The 22388-nt window shown below is 24.5% G+C and overlaps 1 protein-coding gene across 4 annotated transcripts in view; it reads left to right on the top strand.

Annotated features, from left to right (window-relative positions):
• Positions 1-21834, top strand: part of gek (serine/threonine-protein kinase gek) — a 40216-nt gene extending 18382 nt beyond the window's left edge. The window contains exons 10-32 of one of the 4 annotated variants that reach the window (XM_015517283.2): positions 507-631; positions 3956-4062; positions 4211-4430; positions 4511-4611; positions 7000-7141; positions 7358-7482; positions 7542-7653; positions 8072-8220; positions 8440-8546; positions 11574-11752; positions 11825-12029; positions 12093-12379; positions 12452-12598; positions 12667-12802; positions 12889-13142; positions 14298-14466; positions 14530-14718; positions 14798-14983; positions 15051-15298; positions 15368-15452; positions 15906-16025; positions 16469-16632; positions 16696-21834. In XM_015517283.2, the coding sequence (XP_015372769.1) occupies positions 507-631; positions 3956-4062; positions 4211-4430; positions 4511-4611; positions 7000-7141; positions 7358-7482; positions 7542-7653; positions 8072-8220; positions 8440-8546; positions 11574-11752; positions 11825-12029; positions 12093-12379; positions 12452-12598; positions 12667-12802; positions 12889-13142; positions 14298-14466; positions 14530-14718; positions 14798-14983; positions 15051-15298; positions 15368-15452; positions 15906-16025; positions 16469-16632; positions 16696-16806 (3668 nt within the window). In that variant the 3' untranslated portion in view covers positions 16807-21834. Of the gene's footprint in view, positions 1-506; positions 632-3955; positions 4063-4210; positions 4431-4510; positions 4612-6999; positions 7142-7357; positions 7483-7541; positions 7654-8071; positions 8221-8439; positions 8547-11573; positions 11753-11824; positions 12030-12092; positions 12380-12451; positions 12599-12666; positions 12803-12888; positions 13143-14285; positions 14467-14529; positions 14719-14797; positions 14984-15050; positions 15299-15367; positions 15453-15905; positions 16026-16468; positions 16633-16695 lie in introns of all 4 variants that reach the window. The other 3 variants (XM_015517281.2, XM_015517282.2, XM_015517284.2) reach the window with 3 other exon arrangements.
• The last annotated feature ends 554 nt before the right edge of the window (positions 21835-22388 follow it).

Here is a 22388-nt window from a genome sequence, read left to right as displayed (position 1 = left end):
CTCCCAGCAGTGTCGTTGATTATTATTAAAGGATGTCCTCAGTAAAAAATAAAAATTTATTATTTCATTATTATCACAATTTGTGTTGGAGTGATTTAAATTTATTTAAATGAGCCGTGCACTCAAAACGGTTGAAAATCATTGGTCTAGAAAATTAAATATATTATATAGCTTATCTTGAATATGTTAACTTAAATTAAATTAACATAATATAAAATAGAACTTTCTATATTATAATTATGAGTAATCTATGTTTGTTTTATTGTTATATTTAATTTTAAAAGATGATGAGGAAGTGTTTATAAATGAGTAAAATAATTTCCAAAAATTAAATTAAAACTAAGAATTATAATATTTTTTAATTTTTAGTCCAGACTGTAAACTTAAATTAGCATATTTTCTTAAAGTGAATTATTGTTTTCTATTTACAATTTTGTTTCATAAACAAATAAAAAAAATTGAATTAACATAATTTAAAAATATTAATTTTAATTAATTATGTTTAGATTCGGAAGATCAATTAAAGAAATATAAAGAAAACCAAAAAACTCACAACTCTTCTTTTGGTGATGAAAAAGAATTGGATATCATTATAAAAAAGTTTCAACAGGAAAAAGAAGAACTCCAAAAGGTATGGCAAATTTATTATAGATTATAATCTTATTGTATTTTTGTTATTTTAATATGTAATGTAAAATTACAAGTTTTTAAGTGAAGTATATTTTTTCTCAAATAGCAAATAAGATATAAAATATTGTGAAAAGGTATGATAATAATTATTTTAAAAAAATTAGTGTATTCAAATTTGTTAATGGGATGAATACATTTTGTTTAAAAATTACATAACCTGTAGGTTAAAAGTTTATCATAGCAGTGCTGTAATATTTAACATAATCAAGGACAAATAAAACCATCAATAAATTGAAATTAAATGATTTTATAATGCTGTATTTATATTAAATTTTAAAATAGAAAGACGTTTGAACATCACAATATATAATTGAATACTATACAATTTTATTACATTGAATTTCATATAATAATTAGAGTTATCATTAGTTATTTCATTTGGCTTTAATATAACATTCACAATATAGAATTTTAAAAATAAAGTAAATAAGTAGAATAAATAAACAAATGGTAACAGAAATTGTAAGTACCTAATAACACTAATAACTAATAAGTCTTCTTTTAAATTTGTATGTCCAGAGAATTCAGCCATTTTTCTGTGTCTATTGTGGCTCCGCGTAGTTCTTTTATTCCTTCTTTTAGACTGTAGTCGCCAAACATTACCTTAGTCAACTGTATGCTGTTTGATTTTTGTGTCCGCAATCACAAATCAATCGTAAGGGTCTCAGTCCCCATTCTCAGAGAAAGTATCGTGCCCTTACGTGACCTCTACAAAATATATTTAATACTAACTACCAAATCTCTTTTCTTTGAAAGTCAGAACCTGGTACTTATTCTGTTGGGTTATTAATTAGGTTGAGTTTGTGAGGATTGCTCTTTTTCCATTCATTATTCCATTTCGTGTTTACATTGTATATAGTATATATTACGTACATTATACATAGTCGGTTTCTTGGATTTTAGTCTTACATTAGGGCCAGTGTTTATATCATTATGTATTAAGAGGAGAGTGTTCGAAAAGCATTTAGTCCACTCCCTATTTGTAATAGTTAGTTTTATCAATGTAAATATGGTGGACTTAAATTACTAAGGACGGGTAACCACTGCCTAGAAGAAGATTTAACTATTTAAGTGACAAGTGACAATTCTTATAACAGTTAAGTTGAGTATCTAATTTATTTGTGTGGGAACTTTATAGCCATACTGGTGAGTAGTAGTCAACTATCGATCGTGAAAATGCTAATATTGATATTTTGAGGATATTGGTATCCGCTTCCTATTCTGAGTTTGTCAATTTTTGAATAATATTGTTCCTTGTTTTCAATTTTGTAGCAATCTTTATCAGGTGTTCCTTGTAAGCTAAAGCTCTATTCAAGGTTATCCTAAAATATTTGAGGTTTTTGCTATGTTCCTGTTCATCAAAGTATATGTCGATTTTCTTTAGGAATTTTTATTCATTATTAAGTTGTCTCACATGAGTCAAATGTTTTTTTACACCAAGGCTATATCATCTGAGTTTATGTATTAAGAGGACACTACACCCGCATCATGTGTTGCCAAATTTACCGCCAAATTGTCGTCATCCATTATTGGAACGTATTAAAAATAATTGATTTACTAATATAATTGCCACAGACCGACATGTGGCACTACAAAGTTCAAACTCGTACTGAAGGTTCATTACATATTTATCTACAAACCTTTTCAATCGGAAAGCCATTAGTGCTGCCACATAACTAGCTACGCTATCAGTCTTATACTCTTATTACTTTATTTTAGAGATGTTACGAACCATAATATTTAAGGTCGAACCGAACCCGAAACGAACTTTTCTTTAAATTAACGAACTCAAACAGATCCAAACCTACACACTTTTAATCGAACCCGAACCGAACCGAACTCTTCAAATATTTTATAGAACTCGAACCGAACATTAAAAGTTAAATTGGATATCGTTTTATTTAATATTTATTTATTTATTTATTTATTTATCATTTGCCACCATACCTCAGAATTATTGAATAAAGATTTTACAACTATTTACTTAAATACTTTAAATAGGTACTTTAATAGTTAATAATTATTGTGCATGAGATTTTTAATTTTTAATTATTAATATTATGATAACTGATAAGAATAAGAAAAAGCGAAAAACATCAATATTTAAAACAAGCAAACATTAAACAATTAATAGTAATCTATTAATTATTAATTATTTAATAATAATTTATAATTTTAGCCGTTACTCCATCGACTTTTATTTTTATTTCTCTGGTTCGATTATCGAACGGAACTATTAGATATTTGGTTCGGTTCGATTATTTGGAATTTCCAGTTCGGTTTTCGAACCGAACCGAACACACAGAGTTCGGTTTGGTTCGGTTCGAAAATCGAACACTTCGTAACATCTCTACTTTATTTACACATCTCGTATATTATATATGGTTTGATGTTCTAGCACTAAGTGTCGTTGCCTATTTGACGGACATCGATCGGACAATGTGCGGTGTTGGGCTATTATCAATTTTTTGGGTTTCCGGGAAACCAAAGTCTAGCAAATTCCAAAAATCCCCTAGCAAAATCTAGCAATTCACTAGCAATATTTTGATACCACTTTCGAGCCGATTTGACAATGTGCCCGGTACTGAGTCAAGTCGGCACCGGTATATTTGAATTTTGATTTACACATTAAATGAGGTACTCGCAAATTCTGAAAACGAACCATCAAAATCTAGCAAATTCATAGACATTTTTTGATATTATAATTATAGTCCTAGCGTATAGTGCCGGTGCCAACTTGATCGACATTGAATTGACATCAAATAAAAATTAAAGGTAACATTATTTTCGACGGCTTCTCATAGGCTTTTTATCATATTTTAATTTTAAAGCGAGTAATGTGTATTTCGAAATTGTGAATTGTTTGTATATCTTAAAATACTCATAACTTGCATTAAAATTAAAATATGATAAAAAGCCTATCAAAACCCTCGAAAATAATGTTACCTTAATTTTTATTTGAGGTTAATTCACTCTAAATTTTAAACTAACAGAGCTAAACGTGATCGGCTGAGCGTAAAATTCTATATGTTACGCACTTGTAAGACGGAGACAACACATGCGGGTGCAGTGTCCTCTTAACAAGTCTGGGAGTGTATAAAAAAATGACAGTGAGGTGAGCTCTGAAACTTGAGGTAGTCTATTGTTCATTATTTTTTGTTTACTTTCTGTACCACCAATGATCACCAAGTCGGTTGCCTGAAATTTGATATTATTTTTAAATTATTTTATTAATTAGTGTAATTTAATTAATAATTTTTTTTAGGAAAAACAAGAAACACAAGAAAAATTAAAAGCTCAAGAAATAGAATTGATGGATGTCATGGGACAAAAAAACAATGCAATGACTGAATATGGTCATGTAACTAATAAGTATGTTTTTTAATTTTTCAAGAATATAATGTGCTTCACTGAACATATTCATGTGGGGACCCAAAATGATTTTATTATATAAATTTTACTTCTCAAGTAGAACATTGTTTTCAGAGGATCGTAGATTTAAATTGTTTTAATTTTTCAGGTTATCTGAACTTAGGCAACACAAACAAAAACTCTCAAGGCTTGTTAGAGACAAAGAAGAAGAATTAGAAGAAGCCATGTCCAAAATTGATATATTACGTCAAGAAGTTCGTCGTTCAGAAAAAGTTCGTAGAGAACTTGAGAGTCGATTAGAGGAATCTATATCTGAAGCCATTAATGAACGTAAACTGCGTGAAAAAAATGAAGAAATGTATCATCAAGTAAATAAATTATAACTATTTCTTTGAATATTGGATGATTTAAAGATAATTGTTTTATATTATACAAATATTATTTATAGTATAAGGTTGAAATTGAAAGATCAAATTCACAGTCATTTGCTAGTAATAATTTTGAAACTAATGAAAATGCAAATCAAAGAGCAATGCAAGAAATAATTCGGTAAGTTTTTTTACATTAAAAGAAAAAATGTACTGTAAAACGTAAGCATGAAATATATATTAGATTATTAAAAAATAAAAAAATATATTTTAGATTTAAAACTTATTTTTTTAAATAAAACTGCTTAACATTTTGATTGATAGATTGAAGATCTTCCACCTTTTGATATGCTCATCTGTGGAAATTAATATACTATAATAAGAATTTTAAATTTTAAAACAATTACATTAGTTAACAAACAAATATATTTGAGAATCAGTAAATTATTGACCTGTTCAATTTGTTGTAATTAGAAGTAAAAAATGTATTATATAATAGAACTATTTTTTTTTATCAGTTAAAATAATATTTAAAAAATTTAATTTGCTTAATGAACTACACAGCAGCGCAATCTATATTTAAAATATATCAAATTCTGTTCCAATGTTTAGTGTATTAAAAATGAAATCTTTTTATCCATACATAATACAATTTATGGTCAAATGGTATTACTTGTTTAATGTTTTAATCAATATTCAAATCTAAACGTTTTAAAAATGTATCATTTTTACCTCGTTTTTAGAATGAGTTGGTAATCGGTTTTATAATATAATTTTAGATGATTTTGATTTACTTATTATACTTTCTTGATTAATTTAAAGTGAAGTAGCTTACACACTTTTATATTCTGAGTGCTGAAACGATATTTGGTATTTATAATGATGATTGTTTTTTTTTATTTAATGTCATATCAAGAAACAGTTAGAAGTTTCAAATTTTTACTTTGATGGTTGCATGCTATATCTAATTGATACATTGGTGAGAAATTATAGCTTGGATGGGGGGGGGGGAATTATTGAAAAATACTGAAAAACACTAATTACTAACTAGTTAATCTTTCAATAAAATCAATTATGTTTGTTTTAATACAATAATTATACTCGAAATTTCGATAATTGAATTTGACTCCAAATATTTATGTTAGCACTTTCTATACTTTACATTTTTTTTGGATAACAGCCAAGGCTTAAATGTTTAGTAGAAGATTTCTCACAAGTATTCTTTACAGGAAATTAAAAAGTTTAGCCTAAAGCTACACAAATTTTTATGTATGATTGAAGTTTATACTCTATTAAAGTTAGATATTTAAACATATCATGACGGTTACTCCTCGAATAATTTTTGTTATTTTATTACAATTTCAATAATATTAATTATAAAAACTTAAAGCATGCTACTTTTATAAGTAATAGTTATTATTTTCTATGTATAATGAAATTTTCACAATATTTGTAAGGGTATTAAAAACATAACCTATTCTCACCATTATAGGCTATTGATTATTTGTTAATATTATGTAATTACTAATCTAATTTAGGCGACTTTTTTGGCATTAATAAGTTTAATTTATTGTATAACTAATAGAAATATTATTCACTATTAATAATAGTGATAAATTATAAAATATCCTTTGAAATAGAGGCTAACATGGCGTATCTTCACTCAGAATTGTTTTTCATATGAAAGAATTTTTCAATGAATCCAAATTTAACACATATATTACTGTGACCTACCTATTCAATGACGAGATACACTAATAACCTACTATACAGCAGAGAAACTTCTTTTTTATTATATAAATCATAATAATAATAATTTATAACAAACATAATACTAATAATGTTTGTTTAAACTTTAAAATATGCATGTTTTCTATATACAACAGGGTGATTCACCAAGCATGCTCACCCCCTTTTTTCTTTATTAATGAAGTTGTTCATAATCTTATTTTCAGAAATCTTTAAGTATACTCAAAATTTATATTTTCATATTCTTGAGATTTTTTTGTTTCACTTAAGTTGTGTTCTGTGGCAATATAAACTTTTACTTTTCAAATGAGAACCCAAATTTTCTACTATAAATTATTTAGCGGATATTTTTTTGTTGAGAATTTTGATGTATCAAAATCAATGAATATTTAAGCCCTGGATGTTATTATAAAAAATTTTAAGTATAGAAAGTGCTAACATTAATATTTGGTGTAAAATTCAAGCATTAAAAGTTTAAGTATAATTTTCATATTAAATCAAACCAACATAATTGATTTTACTGAAAGATTAACTAGTTAGTAATTAGCGTTTTTCAGTATGTTTCAGTAATTTCAGTAATTTGATTTATGGTTCTAGAAAAAAAATTATGTTAATATTATTTTATTATTGTATTATAATATATTACAATTATTATTGATTATTTATTTAATATTAGTTGATAACAAATTGTTTTACTATCTTTTTAATAATTTTAACATATATTTACGTTATTAACTTCCATAAATATTTTAATTTTACAAAATGTATAACAAATTAATTTGTTGATCTATAAATGAACAAATATAAATTTCTTAATTAGATTGAAAGGAGAGATTGAGCGGTTAGAAGTAGAATATAATGAAAATATCAGCAAGGAGCAAGCAAAATATAATTTGGATACTAACAAATTGAAAGATCAAATATTTGAAAATGAAGTTATTCAAAAATCATTGGAAAAAGAAGTATGCTTTTTTAATTTGTTCTTCTTACATTAAACTACATAATATATTGTGTACATGTTTGATTATTATAGTTAGTTAAATGTTGTATATGATAATTATTAAAATAATTTATATTATAAATTATATATCTACAATTGAATACTCAAACAAATTTAATTAGAAATACTAATACTTATAAAAGCTATATTTTATTTTATGTAAAATAAAAAATTTTAGAAAAAAGAGAGTCATGAAGTAATCCGTACCATTGAATTTGAACATAAAAGATTAAAAGATGAATTACATGTAAAAAAACAGACTATTAATCAATTGGAATCTCAAATATCAGACATCATTCAATGGTAAATAATTAAATGTATACCTTATTTACTGTATTTTATTTTATAAATTAATTTTTTAGGATTAGTGACGAAAAAGATGCTAGAGGATATTTGCAGGTTTTGGCAGCAAAAATGAAAGAAGAATTAGAGTATTTAAAACAGTGTCCAAATAATAATGGTCAATCAGCTTTAGTAAGAATAATATTTAATGTATAACATTTTGATTCATTTTTTTTTTAAATAAAATGCTCCTATAATTTCAAACATTTTGACAATACCAATATTCTAATTATTTTAATTAACTTCTAATAATTATTATTTTGATGTAAACATAATTTTATTGCTGTTTTTTTATTTGTAAATGTTAAGTTTATATTTCTCATATCGTTCTGAAAATAAAAACTCAATTTTATTACATAATTTAAACATAATGAGTATTTTGCTTAACAAATTTCATATTTTATTACTTATTTGTCTTTGATCAACTTCTGTTTAGACAGCAGTCACAACACGTTATCAGTTTTATATTGTTTATATAGACACCTTAATATCATCTATATTTAGTTAGATATCTTTGTTATTAAAAAATGTATTGGGTTTTTTTTTTCAGGATAATAGTTGGAGAAATAGGAGAAGCCAAAAACTCGATAAAATGGAACTTTTAAATCTTCAAAGCTCATTGCAGTCCGAAATTCAAGCTAAGCAATCAATAGGTGAAGAGTTAAGCAAGACTCGTTCAGAATTAATTGCAATGCAAAAGTATGTACAAATTGTATTTTGAATGATAAGCAAAACGTGTCAAAAGAAAATGCTTAAAAAAAAAATGTTGTAAAAATTTATATTTGAATTTAGATGCTATGAAACATATTTTTAACAAGCAAATCCATTGTTTTGGATATTCAAAATAAAAATTCATGTTCGATAATTTTAAATAAATTAACACACTTGTTCGATAACACACATTTCATACTTTTTCAGGGAATTAAGAGATTTTCATCAGCGGTATGAATCGTTAGTATATAATATGAAAGATAAAGATGACATGATAAAAGAATTACAAAATCAACTAGATGCCAGACAATCCTGTAAGATAAATTCATTTGATAATATTTAATCGTAGTGTCATTTATAGTGAAGTATTCCAGCACATTTAATATTTACGCTTACATTTTTTTCCCAGTAAATATTTGTAGGTTTGTGTTAATTACATTTCTATGTCATATAGTTAAAAATAACTTGAGATCTACCTAGATGTTCTGTTATACTATACTTTTTTTTTTAAATTTTAGTTTAGGCTGTTTATAATTTGGTGTGCTTTCTTTATTTCAGATTAAAATTTTTACTAAGTAAAGCGCACAATTATATAGTTTAATGTTTATTTATTTTAGTTAGAAGTGTAAAAATATTTAAGTTAAAATCTGTTCTAAAAAAAATCAAACACCAGATAGTGGAAAACTGATGAGTTAGCTGTGTAGTAGGCTACAACATAGCTTATGCACAAATTAAAATTTCACTTTTAAAACTAAGTTTGAACACAAATTATTATTCAATTAATCGTTAATTAATTATTTTATTAATTTTTTTATGTCTATAAATTATTTTACTATTTCCTGATATTATTTGCTCAGTTGTATACTATTTAAATATACACAAATTTTATTTATGTGCCTATTGTAATTTTTAAAGGTAAACATTTATATTATGTTGATGCACATAACTATCTATGTAAGAAAGTATATGTACCCACATTCTTAATCTGTAATTTAATCTTTCATGTCGACAAAAATATATGCTCATAACTTGAATTGAAATGTTTTTTCTGTAAAATTGTATCTTGTACATTTAATTTATTTTATTCTTGGATTCGGTGATTACAAAGTAGTAGTTTATGATGACGAATGCATTAATTTAAAAATTGTTAGGTTGGTAAATGGCTAAATATTTCTTTCTTGCCATATCTTGAAAATTGAATAGCTTTTGTTTTGCCTGATTAAACTTCTCTGATTACGTTTTACACAATTTATTTTACTCAATTCAAACTTAAATCCATCCTTGTAAAAAACAAATATTATAATATTATTGTATGTGTATAAACTATGTGCAAACGAGCTTTTGTATGAATAATAATCTGTGTGCATCAAAGTTGTAAAAGTGTGCCAAATAGGTAAGTTGTTATTTTAGTATAGAATATTAAGTATTAAACTATTGCCTGTGTCAGAGTATGGTAACTTATAAATTCTATACATGTGAAAGTAGCCCTTTAAATATATAAATTTGTTCTGTCTTAAATAATGTTCTTTTTTTTTATTTTAATTACTTTAATATGTGTAGATTTTATTATTTTATTAATAATGTATTCATCACATTGTTATATTAGTGAGACACTAGTTAGTTATTACATATGGCACCATATATTTTGTGTCTAGTTAAAATATCCAGTATTGTATTATATATAATTTTACTTTTAAAAAATATTGAATTCATACTTAATTGAACGTATATTTTATGCTAGTTATTCAATAAAATATTTGATGAACACTTATAGTTCTATATATTATTTTAATAATTTCTTGATTACTACCCTCCCAATTCATCATTCTTATATTTAGTTTATAAAGTCCATTTTAATATTTTAATTAAAAATTCTGGTACAGAATTCTAAAATAAGACTTTGATCAGTAAATATTTGTATGTATACATAAAACCATTAATTGTAACCAATTTTAGCAGATGTAATCGGGTGTCATGAAAAGGAGATATGGTTTATGCATATAGTTGTCTCAGGATTGTTGAATTTGAAACTTCATCCTTAACATTTCTACAACTAGGTCAAGCTTATGGGTTAACATAATATTCAAACTTCTGTTGCGGGATCGAATCATGGTTCATGGGTATAGATAAAAAATGTATTTTCAGTTTATTATTTGTCTCAAATCTACTGTAAAAAGGTTCCCCAACATCAACAGAAAAGTCAATGGTTTTTAGTTCAATGAACTATAAAATAACTAAATATTCTTCTTGAAAATATAATACTCATATTTATGTACCCATTATTGTTTATAATATATTATATAATTAAAAAGGCTTAACATTTTAATCTATTGATACTTTGGTCTTAGGGCTATTATATTAATATTGATTTTTAATGCTTATAACTGCATTAATTTATCATTGGTATATTTATGCAGTAACAATAATTTCTATAATAACTATAATGATTATAATAATTTGTTTTATTTAATTAGGCAAGTTGCCTTTGTTTATTGGAATATCAAGTTGTGTATGGGGGCTCGTGATTATCTTGTTTCAATACTATTTCTGACTAGAACTTCTTTTCTCAATAGGTTTGTAATGATTAGATAATGTGTGAAACCTTAACCTAACTGTTTCATTAACACCACTAGAGGAGGTTACCTAATTATTTATTGAGAAATTCATGTTTATGTTAAATTTAGGTAATCTTTGATTTTAAGTAATTGCTAGACTTGTGTATAATATGTGTTAAGTTGTAGTGTGATTATTGATAGTATGCAATGTAGTTTGTATTCATTTTATATAAGTATCTAATCACTGTTTGATTAAATAGTCATCATAATAAAACAATAAATAAATTAGGGGTAATAAAAGTAAATATAGATTTATTAATTTAATTTTTATATTAATTTAATATATTTAACTTAACTTCTGCTGATATAATGTAATTTACTTAAGTATTCTATACATTTTATGTTTATCATTTAAAAAATATTAATAGATAAATTGTTTCTACTTTATTCTTAGTTCATATATATATTTAAAATAATTTGTCAATAAATACAATATCCAATAACATTTTTAATATCATAACACAAGTTAAGATATTTAACTCAGGAAAAAAATCTAATTGTTCAAGCTTGAAACTAAATTATCTTAAAATTTGTTATGGATTTTTATATCTATACATGTTCAATTCATGTTAAATATTATACATCCCTATAGAGCTGTATAATATTTGTATGTTAAAGTTTTTAGTTATTGTGTTAATTAAATATGTTTTAATTTTTACTAAATCTAGTTTATAATTACTATGTAGATAATTATTATTTTTAGTTATAAAATTAAATTTTTTACAGTTTTAGGTCAATCTTCATGTTCACCGCTATCCTATTTAGATCACTTTTTAAATGAATCTGCAGCTGGAAATAGCAATAAATCTAATTTAAATGATAGTATTGATAGTTACGACAGAAGTTTTGATGATAATAAGGCATTGTCAATCAGGAAGTCTAGCTTTTCAGATTTCAATAACACAGTGAGTTGCTTATATTATTAGTTAATATTGATATTCCTAATGTATTTTTACTGTTTAATATTTGTATTTTAGAATCCAAACAATTTAATTTCTGAAAAAGGAAAATGTCATCAGTTTATTGTTCGAACTTTTTCTTCTCCAACGAAATGTAATCATTGCACGTCATTGATGGTCGGTCTTGTTCGGCAAGGTGTGATATGTGAGGTGTGTGGATTTGTGTGCCATACAATTTGTTCAGACAAAGTGCCATTGCTTTGTCCAGTGCCACCGGATCAAAGTATTTATCTATATTTTTTATTATTTATAAAAAAACTTATTAAATATGTAATCATTATTTTAGCAAAACGGCCATTAGGAATAGATCCCACACGTGGTATAGGTACTGCTTACGAAGGTTACGTTAAAGTGCCAAGATCTGGTGGTGTTAAAAAAGGATGGGTGAGACAGTTTGTGGTAGTATGTGATTTCAAATTATTCTTGTATGACATATCGCAAGATCGAAATGCTTTACCTGCAGTAACTGTATCTCAAGTGTTAGATATGCGTGATCCGGAATTTTCAGTTTCTTCTGTTAGAGAATCTGATGTTATTCATGCAGGGAAAAAAGATATCCCTTGTATCTTTCGTGTATGTGTTTTGTCAATCTTTGAATTATTTATAAATCCATTGATTGATCTTTTAATTTGTTAATTTTTCTAGATAACTACTTCACTTTTAGACCCACCTGGAGTCAAAAATCAAACATTAATGTTAGCTGACACAGAAAGTGAAAAAAATAAGTGGATCGTTGCTTTAAGTGAATTGCATAGAATATTGAAAAAGAATAATCTACCCAATACGACGGTAGTAAGAATTCAAATAACATTGTTTTAGTTAAAGTTTTATCTAAAATCATTATTGTTCTATTGATTCAGATATTTAAAGCAAAAGAACTCGTGGATAATACAATTTCAATTACCAAAAATGTCATGGCTAGTGCTATAATTGATCCTGATCGCTTAGTAATAGGAACAGAAGATGGTTTGTACTGCATAGATTTAGATCAATTAGGTGTGTACTGTTTTGTGAATATAAATAAATTTTATTTTTGACTTTAAATATACCAATTTACATCATTTCTGTTAACTCTATATTAGAAATTGCTAAAATTGGAGAAGCAAAGAAAATTTTTCAAATAGATTATATAGCAGAAGAGCAACTTATTGTAGTGTTATCTGGTAAACAAAGACAGGTTCGTTTAATTCCTGTGCGAGCTTTAGATGGCGATGACGTTGAATGGGTGAAAGTAGTTGAAAGTAAAAGTTGTATCACATTCTGCACTGGGTTGATGAAGAAATATCCTGGCGTGACAAATCTTCAGTATTGTTTATGCATAGCTATAAAACGACAGGTAAAGTAGTGAAATTCTTAAGAGGATGTTATACCCTCATGCTTTGACTCCACATTTACTAACACATAACATTGCAAATTGTATGTCAAGAATAATCGATTTTACTCTATTATTTTTAATATTTAAGTGAATTTGACCTATTATCAAATTTAAAGGAAGGTTGTTGTTATTTCATTTTTAAGCAATTTATGAGCAATTTAAAGTTAAAAATATTTGATATATTTTATCTTGTATAATATTTCTTGTGTGTATAAAAATTATTCTATGTTTGTTAGCAATTGGTAATATCAGGATCACAAGACCTATCACTTATATTCATATATTAGGTTCAGTTAATCCTCCCAATGGTTTTTGGTTAAGTTCTACATCAGATTATGTGATATATTTTGGCACCTAGATGAATTCTGTTGATTGGCGTTTTGTATATTTAGGATTACCATTAATTATAGAATATAATAAAGTTATTGTGGCAACTAGAAATTACATAAATAGAAATTATATTTTTATATAATCTTTTTTATTTTTAACTGACGACGCTGTGGGAATTGCTTTCGCATTGTTTCTGCGGCGCAAACTTTTATATAATCTATGTATATGAAGTGTTATGTACATTTGCTTAAAATACTCCACCGATTTTGATCAAAATTTTAAAGACAACAGGAAAGTTTAGAGAATAGTCAGAACCACAATAAAAAAAATATCATATGCTTTTATTCAATTTATGACAAGTTTTAATTCATTTCGAAAGAATTAGTTCAGAATGCGACGTACACTGACACTAATCTGCCCATGAACTAAGATACACTAAAATAGAAATACATCTATATAGCAATATATTTTAGGTTTGTTCATTTTTTTTTTTATCAAAGTCTGGTTATTTAACCAATTAATTTTTTTATTTTCAGTATTATTTAATTAATTTTTTTTTTATTGCTTTAAAATGCTCATAACTTGTTTTAAGAGTAAAATATAAAAGAAAACCTATGAGATACTTCGAATGATGTTATTACTTTTAAATTTGCCATTAATTATTCTTGCAACGTAACATTTGTTATGTGAAGTGTTGGACTGAGTGAATATATGTGGTATGATGTCATTTTACTTATGCTAAAATAAATTAAAAAATTTTAATTTACATTGTAGAATACTTCTCAGGTGATTATTTATGAGGTAACTAGAACTAAATTAAGACATAGAAGACTCAGAGAAATAATGCTACCATCTCAAGCACAAAGCTTAACTGTATTTACTGATGGACGGTTATGTGTCGGCTACCATTCTGGCTTCAGTGTATACCATATAACTGGAGATCATCATCCAATCTGTAATATTTTTTTTTTTTTGATTTAGTAAAAATTTCCATACATGCAATATAATTCGGTTTCAGCTTTGGTACATCCTGATAATCACATGATGGGTTTTTTATCATATTCTGCAATGGATGCTATAAAAGCAATTGAACTTCCTAGAGGAGAATTTCTACTCATTTTCCAATCTTTAGGTATTTTTGTAGATTCTCAAGGTAGAAAATCAAGAGACAGAGAAATAATGTATCCTAGTGATCTTATTGATGCCAGTAAGTGGTGTTTTTTTATTCCATATTTAATCTAATCTAATATATACTTAATTCTAAATTTGTTTTTGAATTTCCATAGGTTATTGTGATGGTCATTTATTGATATATAGCGAAACCCATATAAATATATTTAATGCTGATAGCGGTGATTGGATTCAGACTTTGAATTTAAGGAATTCCCATCCTATTAATAATACAGGTTCATTAACTGTCTGTTATATTGATGATTTACCATGTATAATATACTTGTCCAACGTACACCAAAGTATGTTAAAATAAAATTACATTTTTCTAATTTGTCAAATTGAGTGATTTTATTATTATAATTATAGGAGAAATAATCAATATCAGATGGAGAGATATGTCTGGTAGTATGTCTATCCCACGTACCAGAAGAAGGTTTTCAATGCGTGAAGGGCAAAAAACAATTCGAGGACCTGATCGTAGATCAAAAATAATATCAGCTCCTACTAATTTTAACCATATAAGTCATATGGGACCAGGAGATGGTATACAAATTCAAAGATTGCTTGATTTACCTACAACAGTTGAGACTGCAGATTCTATGCCTCCAACTAAAGTAATAATTACTTAATATTAATCATACAATTTGGTTAGTATAAAAAAATAATTACAATTTTATTTTTAGCCTCTTCAACCATTTACTTCTACAACTAGTAAGCATTCATTTCAAGTTTCAAGAAGTCCATCACAGCAACATTCCACACTAAGTGGTAATTATTATTTTTTAATTCTTAACCTTAATGTGTAAACAAACAATGATTTGTTAATTTATTATAAATGAAGGTTTTTATATCCAATGAGTAATAAATTGTGAAAGATTTCAATAATAATTTACAATATAATTTTAAACTAAATAACACAAAATATTTAAATAATTATACACTTGTATTAATGAAGGTTGGTCAAGTTAATTAAAATAATTTATAATGAATAATAATGAATATCATAATAATTTTAATTTATCTAATTATCAATAAAAATAATACTAAATGGTGGGTTTTTAAATTTTTACAAAAATATTAAACATAAATCTCAAATAAACAAATTCTTGTTCAGTAATAAAAAATTACAGTTAATTTTGTATCTTAATTATCAATGAAGTATTAAATGGATTTAATGAACAATATAATTGTATTTATTACAATTAAAATATTGTAATTTAGACAAATTCAAAATGGCAAGAGCAAAATATGGGATTGACATGACTCGTCAGTCGCCTGAAGAAAGTAAACATTTAATATTACGATCAGATATTAATAAAACTATTTATCATCCAATTGTTGGTAAGCTTGGCATGATTTACTATGTAGCTGTATTGTAACATTAAATTGTATGTGTTGCATACATTAAGAATTTAACTAACCAATAAATAAGATTTTTTAGTATTTTTTACATGCATATAATATGTAATTTAATTTAATAGCAGTATAGTATAACCAATAAAAATAAAATTGAAAATTATCCCATAAGTTATAGTTAATAAATTTAATATTATAAAATGACAGTTTAATTGGTGTTTATCATTATGGTTGTTAATTTTACTTTTTATATAATTTGTTTAAGTAATTTCCCTATGATTAACTACCAATTTAAGAATTCTTAAATTATTTTCATAATTCCAATAGACTAAATTGAAATATTTTATTTTAATGCACGTATTAAATAAAAATAAAGTTCACAGTTTTAAAGAAAATGTAGTAATATTTTGTTCTATATTTTATTTTAGGATCTACTCCAAAAAGATCATATGTTAAAAAGAAAACAATACTCCCTCCGAGAACACCAGAGTCTTTTGGTTCTAATTATTCACATCATCATTCAGATACAGATTTACCACCAAATATGTCCCATTCATTGAATCGCAGTATATCATCTTTAAATGAATATAAAGTAAGTGGTCATGATAATCATACATTATTATTAATTAACTATAATTACTAAAATTGTTAATAGGATCATCAGATTGGTAGCTCAAGGCATTCTGTAGCTTCAAACAATAGTAGTAATACCAGCACTCCACCGAGTCCAAATCGTGAGCATGGATCATCTAGTTACGATAGTTAAATTTATAATACATATTTTTTTTTTTATTAATATGATAGGTTAAACTATTATAAGTATAATGTGTTATTTAATAATACTTTAGTGTACTAACACATAAATAAATTAGTTTATGGATATAAAAATCACTAATAATTGTATAAACATTATTTTGAAATTATTAACTTGCAAAAACTAATGATGAAGTAACATTTAAGGATCTCTTTTTTCTTTCCATTTCTTTTTCTAGTTTTAATTTTGTGAATTTTATGAATTACTTCAATAGAAAAATACTATTAATATTTATTTATTTTATTTACTTACATAATTCAAACATTTACTATTTATATTTATAAAAAAGTTATGGTTTTGTATTGTATGCCATTATATCAATAACAGTTTTTAAAAGACAATAATATTAAGTAAGGAATTTACAAAGTAATTTTGAAAATTAATGTAAAATCTTCAGAGCCATTAAGCATTCATTGTCATGATTCTTGAATGTTCTTTGGAATTAATATAGAGGCCAATTTAGGTTCTTTAAAAATAAGCAAATAACATTTCTTTATTTTCTATAATATTATTAAACAATTCTGGTCATAAATTAATGTTTCATTTATTTTGCATTTATTTTTCATCTATTTTTAGATGTTTATCTTAAATCTAGTCTTGAATTCTCTAGTTTTTATTTTATTTTTTTAACTTGCATTCTTTTAATATTCATCATTAACACGTCAATGAACATACATATTTTGTAGACTTTTCCCTGTATAAAACAAGATAAGTGGTATAGCACTATATAATTTATAGACTTTTTTAAAATGATTTACGAATGTTTTACAGTTGCTTGTATAGCATGTACTTTTTTTTATTAATAATTGGATGTTTAAAGCCTGCTGCTAGAAGAGTATACAATTTTTGTATGTTTCATTTTTGATTTAATTTAAATTTGGCTGCTTGCTGTAGTTCTTGAACCTATTTGAAATGAATTGAAAATAATTACAACATTTGCATAATGGCTACAAAATGAACATTTGTTATTTTTTTTAGTTTTGGTGTGTAATATTTAACATATTTCATGAATAATAAAAACCCAGGAGACTCAGATCTTTGGAGTGCATTAATTGATTTAACACTTATCACATGCGTATGTTTGTTATGGTGGGCCAATCATTATTGTTTTATATATTTCCATCAATATGTCATTATGTATATTATGTTATAATGTATTTTTACTCTACATTTAAAATCCCAGATAGCAATTAAAAATTATCATATTTATTTTCAATTTCTAAATAATTTTCAAAGCGTTATAGTTTTATCACTGTTGCGTAGAAAACTTTTTAAAGCTATTTGATTAATTTTTATTTATGGTAATAATTAATCAATAATTATGATTATACAGGCTTTTAAACATTTAAGCGACTAGTGTTCAAAGGATTATTTGTTTATGACGCTTTTTCGTGAAATAATGTGAATAAATAATATTCAATTCACTGTTAATGATTAATTAATAATAAATATATATCAATATAAATTTATTTAAATTTATGGTTGTAAACTAAAATGCATTTAATGTTAAAAATACCAAAATTATATAATATATATAATAAGTAGATTCGGAAGTTATAGGAATTTCATATTGTTCTGTGTGCTGTCGAATTATAGCAGACCTAGCTAGAAATCCGAGCTATACAATGTTGAGTTTAAAATTGAAAATTAAAAAAGCATATTTTGCATATTTCGATAATTTAAGAGAAAAAATGCATATTTCGTCGATTTTCATTGATTTTCGCATATTTGTATGCATGTTTAATATTTAATATTTAAATTCATTATTTTCATTCTTAACCAATTTATTTTAAATAATTTTATATAACACAGCTCTAATAACGTGAAAAAACTCAACAAGTATTATTCAACATATTATATTTATTTCGTATTTCACAAATAGTGATATTATTTAACTATTTTTTCAGTTCAATAAAATATCAAACGCCGACCGGAAACGCGCCATATTTTTAATTTTTTTATGTATAAGAGTCTTAAATAATAAATTTTTTTTTAAATATATGTTTTTAGAATTTTTTTTATGTATATTAATAAATAAGTAACACTTTAAATAAATAAATACATTTTTTTGCATATTTCACATATTTTATAATTTTTCATGCATATTTTGCCTTTTTTTGATTCTATAACTTCCGAACCCTAATAATAAGCATTATTTTAAGTTATATATTATCCACGGTGAAATAAATTTATCAAGCCATTGTTATTTTTGTAGGTTTAAGAAATTTTACAATAAATTTTTTATAGATTTTTTTTACAAACAGTAAATCAAATAATCAAATAGTCCACTGTAACTGTACAACATAATACAAAGTAAATTTTTTTTTAAATGTTAAGTTTAAAAAGAGTTATGAGAAATGTTAGTCTTATGATTTTACATACTTAAAAATTAATATATTATGAAAAAAAAAAACAATTGAAATTTTGAACTTTAAATTGTTCAATAGATAATATTTAGACTAACAGCATAAAATGCATTCAGCTGTATTAAAATTTGGTATGTACATTTATAAGACATGTTAGGTATTATGTCCTTTTAAAATTATTAATTGTTCGTGATTAAAATCAAATTGAAAATAAATGATAGAATTTCAAAATCACTAACCCCAACCCTTTTATACTAATGAACTTTGAACACTTGTCATTACAATAATTGCTATTTGTTGTAAATATCGTCATTTTGCTCATTTATATTTGTTATGTATGTGTAAAACCCAGTAAATGAACCAACGAATTTGATTTTTTGTCTTGTACAATTAACTTGATTAATTTTAATTTGTGATTAAATTAAGAATATTTGAAATGGGCAGGTATTAGTGTCTTTCTGATATTAATGTAGTTGTGACATTAGTTTTATGTGATTTATTCAACTAATAACTAAAGATATATTTTTTTATCTAATTGTAAAATATTTTTAATTTTAGATTATTTATAATTTTATAAAGCATTTTGTTTTATGTATTTATAATATTGATATGTATTTTATTTTACATAGTATGTTTATTAAGTAAAACTAACAAATTATAATTTACTGCAGTTTTGTTCTAATGACAAAACTATTTTTATATAATTGCTATGTTATATTAATAAATATTCAGAAAGACACTTTCTTTGATCATATTTTGAGTACAGGGTTACTTATTGAGTATATTATTTTAAAAAACTAAGTACCTAACTGGAAGTAATTATTTTTGAACTGTATGACACCATTTCAAAATTGTAATTAGCAAATCATATTTAGCATTAATTCATTTAATTTAATTTACAGTGTTATATTGACTGTCTCCAGACCAAAACCATTTATAGTAATTTGTTCAACATTTTAGAACACAATCAACCTATAAAACAAATTTATCTTCAACAATTTCATTATTTTTAAGCTTTGGGATCCTTCTGTTCACTCCTGCTGAATCGTTTCTATTCTTAAAAAATGTTTTAATTCTCTTATTGAAAGTTAGCAGCACTGCTTAATAAATTAAAAAGTATCGTTTTTTTTTTTTTTTATGAAATAATTTATGAATATAATATAATATAATGTAATTTATAAATAACTTATGAAATAAATAATTAAACTAATTTGAACCTTTATGGGAAAACCTTAATTACTTATTTTTAATAAATAATCTAAGATTTTTTTGTCATTTGTTATTAGAACTGATGAATACATTTTATGGGATTATGTTTCTTTGTCATTTAGCACCCTTGAAAACCCTTCAACAGTTCAGTAAATGCTTGTTTGTATTTGTCTAAATTATCAATATCATACTATATAGAAACTATATAAACATTAAAATCAGGGGCTTCTTAGATTATTCTTATTTAAATTGCTCTCAAATAGAGTAAATAATACATAATATGTTAAATTTTATTTTTAATTGAATAGATCTTGGATTATAATTATTTGCAATTTATATTTAAGTCTAACTTAGTATAATATTCTGATTCCATATCGTAATGTTGCTTCAGACAAAACAAAAATTATTAATTTTTAAATTTGTGTCATTATTAAGTAGCATTTATAAGATTAAAAATTGAGTCTTGGTCTAAATATTTTTTGTCCTTTTGTTCTATATTTTCTTTTCCAATTTAAAGTTTGATGCAACCATAATGATTTACTGAATTCTTTCATAAACAAAAATTAATATATTCATTAATTTAACAAAAAATCTATAGGTATTAACATTTTATGTTAAAGAACATTATATAAAACATGTATAGTGCATACACAGTTTCAATTATATGATCATTATTAGTGGTGCAGATACATTTTATGATAAAATTTACTACATGCCCTTTACACACATAACATGTTTAGATTATCTTAATCCAAGTATAAAAATGAATAACATATTTTATACATTGTATGTAGACATTAGATGTAATTAACACATAATAAATATTTAATAAATTGTTTTGTATTAAAATAGTATTTATCTATACTAAAATGTTTGCTGATTATTTTATTTTTATTTTCAATTAATATTTTAATCTATTATTGGATTTATTATAATTAAACACTAACACATTGACAATAAAATTTTCATATTAACTAGTACCATGCAATTTATTTGCATATTTTATTTATTTATTACATATAATATAATGTAACCTTATTTTATGAATTGACATTTGTTTAGAGGTTTTCAATTTCTACTTTTTCACAATTCTAGTCTTAAAAACCATTTAATTACTGTACAAAACAATATTACCTAAGATTTTGTCATGGTTTGGGTTTATGATTTAACAATAATTTTAATAAGTAATTGTATTAAATCTGCTATTTAATATTATAAATTTAGTGTTACTAATATCCAAATTAATTAGTTTATATATTGACACTATTATATGCTCGTTTTATAAATTAGTTTTTAGGCGATTATTTTAATGAAATTGTTTATTGCTAGAAATAACTGAAATTTCGAATATTGATTACTATAATTGTATGTACAAAATATACCATGAATAAATGTACTAAAATATTTTGTTTGTTATATTTTTTGTGGTTTATTAAGAGAACAAGTTTTAACCAAATTTATTTTTGTTAAAATTCATACAATTTCAACAATAGATACTTAATCTATAATTTAGTTATACATTTTAGTATTTGATACACTTCATAGTAACGTTTTATTTTATTTTAGCATGATATAACTTTTCAATTTTGTAAGCAATTCATATTGCATTTTTTTTAAACTTGCAAGTTAAGTACCAAATTAGCTCAATTAGAGAGGAGCTTACACTGGAACCGTATATTTTGACCTAGTTAAATTTTCCTGGGAGGTAAATATCACTAGTGAAAATTCATATATTTACACCTGGAAAGTCGCCAACCCCACAATCACCATACTACAAAACTCATTTATCATAATTAAATTAAATAAATCTTAAATGTGATAATAAATGGTCATTATAATGTAATACATACATTATACATATAGATTCAATATTTGTCATTTTAAATTTAAAAAAAAAAATGTTAAAAATTCTCCTATTCTAAATGTACAGGTAGGTATTCAACTTATAAATAAAATACT

The sequence above is a fragment of the Diuraphis noxia genome, unplaced genomic scaffold (assembly GCF_037042655.1).
Source record: "Diuraphis noxia isolate RWA-SAM2 unplaced genomic scaffold, SU_Dnox_SAM2 contig0001, whole genome shotgun sequence".
Lineage (NCBI taxonomy): Eukaryota > Metazoa > Arthropoda > Insecta > Hemiptera > Aphididae > Diuraphis > Diuraphis noxia.
The sequence above is the reverse complement of the archived record's forward strand: the minus strand, read 5'-3'. Positions and strand labels throughout refer to the sequence as shown.